The sequence below is a fragment of the Solanum pennellii genome, chromosome 9, assembly GCF_001406875.1.
Source record: "Solanum pennellii chromosome 9, SPENNV200".
NCBI classification, from domain to species: Eukaryota; Viridiplantae; Streptophyta; class Magnoliopsida; order Solanales; family Solanaceae; genus Solanum; species Solanum pennellii.
Genome location: NC_028645.1, coordinates 83,265,001 through 83,272,135, shown reverse-complemented (window position 1 = coordinate 83,272,135; position 7,135 = coordinate 83,265,001). Strand labels below are relative to the sequence as shown.

Below are 7,135 nucleotides of genomic sequence, written 5' to 3'. Positions count from 1 at the left end.
GAGAAGTTCACAAGATTTTTGCTCTTTTCTTTATAGCTATAAGCTCCTTGTACTCACTATAAATACTTGCTCTCTTTAAATCTCATTTCACACACAAGCAAAAAAACCATACATTATTCAAAGTTCAAGTAAAATTTTTAGCTCAAATGGGGTCTTTTACCCATTATGGGTTCTTGATTTTAACACTTTTATTTAGTTCTTGCATGGTTACTTATGGTGGAAACTTTTTTCAAGAATTTGACTTCACTTGGGGTGGCAATAGAGCCAAGATTTTTAATGGAGGTCAACTTTTATCTTTATCTTTAGACAAAGTTTCTGGCTCTGGTTTTCAATCAAAAAAAGAACATCTCTTTGGAAGAATTGATATGCAAATCAAACTCGTTGCTGGAAACTCTGCTGGCACTGTCACAACATATTACGTAAGTACGATTAATTTCACACAGAACTTAAACTATTATAACATTAAAGAATGTTTGTGAAAGCTGCTTGTAGTCCAATTATTTGTCTTTCAAGTAAGGGCACTTCAAAATATTTGCAATTTTGAGAAGTTTTTTGGAAGTCATGTCATATTTATTTAATGATTCATAAGGTAGGAAGTTAATATATTATTCACAAGCAACTTGTTTAATTTTACATGTAGAAATAACCACAAATATGTAACAACTTGGTTGGTACTCATGTGACATATTTTTTTTTATGTGGCCAAGAGCTTTTCTATTTTGGATGTTATAAGCAACTTTTTATGTGTGATAATAATGACTTCTTGATTCCCTATTCCTTTTCCTTTTATTTTAATTCCTCAAAGCATATTACATGTCACACTTTACAAGTTGTCAACTTCTTTTTTTAATAATAGAATTATCACTGATAACATATAGCTATAAGTACACTTTTGAAACTATGCTAATACTATCATACTTATATTTGTTACTTTTTTAAAAGCTCAAAAACCATAATTGATGACCTAGAGTTTAATACTCCAATTTGGAAATTAATTAATAAAATCTAAGTAGCACTTTTACTAACTATTTTTTTCTTAATTGCAGTTATCTTCTCAAGGACCCACTCATGATGAAATTGACTTTGAGTTCTTGGGAAATGTTACTGGTGAACCTTATATTCTCCACACAAATATTTATGCCCAAGGCAAGGGTAACAAAGAGCAACAATTCTACCTTTGGTTTGACCCTACAAAGAACTTCCACACCTACTCAATCATTTGGAAACCCCAACACATCATGTAAGCAAATACCTTAACATTATATACAAGTATTAAAAACCTCTATTATATGCTTCGGAGAAATAAGAAAATTAATCTCACGTATGATCACTGAATTTTATTCACTAAACTATACTTACATGTTTAAACACTATTCTTTTTTTTTTTTTCCAAGTATCAATCTTTTCATGTCTGAATGTATAACTAACGTATCCGTATCATTTTCAATGTAACCCCTAATAAGAATTTGCAAAACTATTTGTTCTTTATCGCGTTAAAGTAACTGAACTTTACTCAATACAAAATTTCTAGTATCCTAGTAACATTTACTCATTTTTAATTTAATTTATTTCAGATTTTTGGTGGACAACACACCAATAAGAGTATACAAAAATGCTGAATCAGTTGGTGTACCATTTCCCAAGAATCAGCCCATGAGGATTTACTCAAGCCTTTGGAATGCTGATGATTGGGCCACAAGAGGAGGCCTAGTAAAAACTGATTGGGCCCAAGCCCCATTCACAGCCTACTATAGAAACTACATGGCCCAAAGCTTTAGCCCATCACAATTTTCTGATCAAAAATGGCAAAATCAAGAACTTGATTCTAATGGCAGAAGAAGACTTAGATGGGTTCAAAAGAATTTCATGATTTATAATTATTGTACTGATATTAAGAGGTTTCCTCAAGGTTTTCCTCCAGAATGTAGAAGATTTTGAGAGGGCTATGTAGTTTTTATTATTATTTTTTTTGGGTGAAATTCTTTCATGTGTTTGTGGTTTTATTTTGATGGATTGTTAGCCAACTAAAATAAATTAATATGTTTTTTCTTTGTTTTATTTTGTATGTTATTTGAAGGTAGCTAGTAGTTTATTTTGTATCTATCTTATTTGATATCCTTTTTAGTACTTTTAATATTAGTAATTCATTCGCACAAATTCAGTCTAATCTATCCATTTGACGTCTTTAATAATAACAAAGGAAAATAACATTGAAAATATAAAGCTAAGATCAATTTTATTGATAGTGTATGCTCAGATTTTATACCAACCTTGGAAGTTGGAAGGTAGAACAGTTGTTTCCGATAGACCCTTGATCGGCTCAAGGACATGTATATTAAAGCAGCTCGGGATTTATTCTAAAGTTATTATAATTACAATTATTTCAAACTACTGGCTAACTAATGATCTAGTTAATTAATCATTTGATTAAACCAAGAATATTAGTATTCCTAATAGAAAAATAACCCTTTTTCCTCACCAATCTTTGCCATGAAAGCTATTGTCCTCCATATTGATTATCTTAGATGTTCCTAAAAGCTCAACTCAACCACTGGCCAGCTTGCACACCTCGATTAATTCCATCGGAATACCTACTTTTTTCCCACTAACATAGGTTTTGAGTAACACCACCCACCAACTCTTAGGTAGATGAAAAGACATCACTTATTGGTTTTCATTTATGTTAGAACTTGAATTCAAAATCTCACGACTCTCTTCGACTTCATTGAACTATTAAGCCAGACCCTTTAATGATAAACGTTCATACTTTAGTTGGACTAGTTAGCACATAATCCAGAGAATGTAGGGACAATTACTCGTATCTAGGTCTTAATAATAGTCATGGCAACAAAGATGATACATAAAAGATATAATATAAGTTGAAACTCAACAAACATAAACTTTTAAGGCATGGTTGTGGAAAGATAATTTTGCAAGTATAATGTAATCTCTTTGCAGTAAGATGACAAAAGAAGAAAATAATCTCATTTTTGAAGGAGAATCAAGAGTTATAGTTTCAACCATAAAAATATATCTCTGGACAATGTCATCTATCTACAAGTCAAATTTGATGACACAAGCAAGGAACTACGCTTAGTGATGCTTCTTTCGGCTACGTTTTGTCCCAGCTTTGATATCTTCATTCTCAGGTTTTGAACTAGATGATTCTATCTTTGCAACAGTTTTTTCTTCAATACAAGTGGCAAATGTCACTCTTGGCCGGTACAAGGGCTGCAGGTTATTAACATTGAATTAGTACATCTAAATGTACAGGAGATTCAAACTCCCTTCTTTCATTGAAATACTATTTTGGACATGATAAAAAATAGGTTTGAAGTTGGAATAGAAATGTAATAGCTTATTACCGGGACTCTGCAGTGATAGGTGAGTTCGTTATTCATTTGGCTAAGGCGCTCTTTTGCTCGTTGTTCTGCTTCCAATGCTTTTGCACATGCTTCTTCAACCTCAAGCTGAAGTTCAACGAAGTTAAATGAGATAATACTTTAGTAACCTTTAAGATCATTAAATAGATAGCAACAAACATCCATTTTCTCCTACAGAAAGAAAGAAGGCCACACAAGTGTTATACAAACTGACAGAAAGAGCCAAGTTTATTGAAGTAGTTAATTACCTGAGTAAGTGGGATAGGAGCAAGGTTGTTTTCAGTAGAAAGGTGTTTCTCCAAGAAAATCCGCATATTAGCCAACTCCTTCAGCAATCCCAGAGAAACTTCTTCAGTGTCTTGCATCTGATTTCTAGAAAATTCAAAAGCTCTCTCAGCGTGCAGGCGGAATGATGCACAGTTCAGACAGTTACATAGACCTCTGCATCCCCTAGGATTTCTCTTTAATATCCCTTTGTTGAGAAAATCAGGATGAGAAACCAGATCATATGATGATTCAGTATTAGTTGATTTCTGGAGACAAATAGCTGGTTCGAGGCATCCATTTTTGTTTATATTATCATCACCACCTATGCAGTCTATTGGACAACCAATAGGCTCAGATTGTGAGATTCCTTGCATGGTCTCACTAATTTTGCTAGGACCATCATTACCATATCCTGAAAGATCTGATGGTTCAGTCGAAGAAGATGCTTGGATCAAAGCAACTGTGTCGAGCCCTCCACTATCTCCATTGCGATCTACCAGCAAAACATCACTGCTGCTATCATTATTGATTGGTGTCTTGAGGAAAAGCTCCTTCTTTAGAGATTCACTAGCATTTGCATGACTTCCTACAGTGCCAGTCAGATCACCACAATTCCTATTTTCTTCATTGCAATCTACCACCAAAGTCATGCGATCTCCTTTAGGACTAAGAGGCTCGTCTTTTGTATCCTCTACTCCATATTCACTTAGCAAACTTTCAAGACTGAATGGCAAGAGGTTTGGGATAGACACATTATATTCTCCAGTTGAAGTTTCAGGATTTACATTTGAGCTCGACAGCACTCCAGAAAAATTTGCTCCAGTACTAACATTATTGAGACAGTCTGGTTCTGGTTTTTCTGTATAACTTGTATCAGTACACTCTGTTTCTGATTTTCTTGCAATCTCCACATTAAGTTGTGTCTGGGAATTGGCATCATCATCATGACACACCGAACTTGGCATCTCATTGAACAATTGAGCAGCAGAACTTGAAATTTCCACAGCGATACTAGTGTTCACGTAATCACCCACGTCATTAGCTGAGGTGCAGTTCGGTTCCAATAACTTTGTCTCTTGCTCTTTAATTTCATCTTTCTTGGGAGAATATTCTTTGTTCCTAAGAACTTCTTTGCTCGCAGAGATCAATGGTTGGTTGCACTCCAAGTCCATCCGAAATTTAGGAAGTCCATTTTCACTTGAAGCACCTCCTAGGAACATGAAAAACATGGTCAGACTACAAGGATCCTTTTAAATACACCTAATATATGTACCTAAAGATTTAGGAAACGTGACTTACCGGGATCATTTTTTGCAGCATCCATCAGAAATGGAAGCAATCTTCTGTAGCTAACAGAGCCTGCAGCTTTGAACACCTTCGTCAGCCTAGAGCAAGGATTTAGAGCCTGTAAAAACAATTCATATAACATTAGAGGAAAATGGCCATTCACTTTGTTTGCATATGAGCATCATTTAATTGGAGAAATTCATAGTAGCAATTAGTTATTTACTGTTATTTACCGATTTGTTTCTCAAAACACTGCCATTTTTCCGGGGAGTCAAAGTAGTCTTCTTCGCAACGTAGCCATTTCTATTATCTGATGGATGACCTGCAGTTTTTTTCTCCATATGCTGCACATTATGATCTATGCTTGCTCCCAAGTTACTCGCTTTAGCTTTTAAGAAAATGTCTGCATCAGGTGGTGTTGTCTGGACACGTTCTTCCAATGCCTCGGGATCAAGTCCTTCCGGATTGAAAGACACTCGAGGCTCTACCCCAGTCTGGGACAAAACAGCAGGGACATCATTGAGATCTTGCACGTTGCATGATACATTGACCTCAATCTTCTGACCTTCAACACTCCCTGGTGTCTTACTGACGTCAGAATTAGCACCAACAAGTTTGTCTACAGAAGAACCATTACTAGCCACTGATCGTAAATGAGGTTTCAGATAACTCGAAGTTGGATTGTTGAGCTTGGATGATGTATCACGTGTCTCAATTTCTGAAACATCTATGTAAAAGAGAATTGCTTTTAACTCCAGTTACTCTAAGAACTTCAAAACATTGAAAAATTCAATCCTCATAATCATCATTTTGATTCAAAAAAAACAAAATTTTGAAATATACCAGAATAGTCTCTCAAAGCATCCATCAAATATGGCAGCAATCTTCTGTAGCTATATGAGCTTGGAGCTATGAACACCTTCCTACGCAAACTCGAACTCACAACCTAGAAATAAATAAAAAACGATTGAAAACTTCCTCAATCTGATTTACCAACCAAACAAAAACTTTCCCCCATACAATAGAAACAGTTAATGAATTGTTATGACGGACACTTTTATTTACAGAAGACACAAAGATGCATCATAATCCCTTAAGGTGACTTTTGTTCACAGATTCTGCTAACACGAGATGTTTTGAGCACTAGACTACCCTTTTTACACAAATATGCTATCCTAAGCAGATTAGAACTCAAGTGTTATGGAAAACAGTTAACACAAAAAGTTCCATAATCTAATTGATTAACCAAATAATTCATAGATATGCCAAGCACCTGATAAATTATGCTAACAAGGACCATCAATATTCTAGTAGGCACTAATCAAATTATCACTAGTTCTACTAGTTCAAAATGCATAAATATTTAAGCTAGCAAACTTTGACACAACGATAACAATTTAAGCTCGAAGGAATCAGATATCTTACTGAATTAGTCTTCGGAATGGACACTTTTCCGCTAGAAAGCTCAATCGAATTTTGACCAGTAACACCCATATTTCCATTACTCTCAGTTCCTACAGTTTCATCACACTTTTTTACCCCACATTCATCAACTTTATCACCATTTAGCTCAAACCCAACTCCATTTTTCTCCTCGATCACCATGGATTCACTTTTCTTCAAACCCTCATCATTCTCTATAACAACAGTAGCAGCTGGAGAGAACACCCTCCGAGCACGAAGATCCTTAATAGGTGTCCTTGACATTTCACAGAGATCCGAAGAAACTTCTGTATCCTGTACAAGCACTCTTTTGAGTTTCTTCACAGGTGGATCTAGTTGCCGGAGCTGATGCTCAGAGCGCTTGAATCGGGTCGAATCCGCCCGAAATCGACCCGACCTGTTACAATGCAAATAGATCTGAGATTTGCTCCGAGTAAACTGACCTTCCATAATAGAACTGTTTCTGCTTCCCTTTTGCTTTCTCTTCCGACCATGGCGTACCGGCAATTGCATTTTCTACTCTCTTTTTTGGGGGGCAATCGGCCGGAGGATTGCTAAGGATTCAGATAAAGGATTAGGGTTTTGAGAGATTGGAAAAATGGAAGAGAAAAATAGAGATAATATGGCGGGGAAATTGAAGTTTCTTTTAGATTATATGGCGGGAAATAATTGCGGGAATTTGTACTCTTTTGGCTCCAAAGAGATTCCAAAAGGCGCTGCTTTATTTATGTAATATTTTGGACTGAATTTTCAGT

General features: G+C 35.4%; 2 protein-coding genes across 3 annotated transcripts; one reads left to right on the top strand and one right to left on the bottom strand.

Annotated features, from left to right (window-relative positions):
* Positions 1-37: 37 nt before the first annotated feature.
* LOC107031638 (xyloglucan endotransglucosylase/hydrolase 2-like) lies at positions 38-2,099 on the top strand. The gene is made up of 3 exons (XM_015233077.2): positions 38-419; positions 1,047-1,240; positions 1,575-2,099. The coding sequence occupies exons 1-3, from the start codon at positions 147-149 to the stop codon at positions 1,936-1,938; spliced, it is 831 nt and encodes a 276-aa protein (XP_015088563.1). The 5' UTR covers positions 38-146; the 3' UTR covers positions 1,939-2,099.
* An 818-nt stretch (positions 2,100-2,917) lies between these two features.
* Positions 2,918-7,053, bottom strand: LOC107031756. Of its 2 annotated transcripts, none has more exons than XM_027911886.1 (7): positions 6,363-7,053; positions 5,781-5,883; positions 5,171-5,655; positions 4,950-5,055; positions 3,632-4,860; positions 3,366-3,470; positions 2,918-3,231 (listed from the first exon to the last, which is right to left on the bottom strand). In XM_027911886.1, the coding sequence occupies exons 1-7, from the start codon at positions 6,891-6,893 to the stop codon at positions 3,094-3,096; spliced, it is 2,697 nt and encodes an 898-aa protein (XP_027767687.1). In that variant the 5' UTR covers positions 6,894-7,053; the 3' UTR covers positions 2,918-3,093. The 2 variants fall into 2 exon arrangements, with proteins under 2 accessions (XP_027767687.1, XP_015088712.1); XM_015233226.2 differs by having other exon boundaries at positions 5,171-5,664; positions 6,363-7,052.
* Between the last annotated feature and the right edge of the window lie 82 nt (positions 7,054-7,135).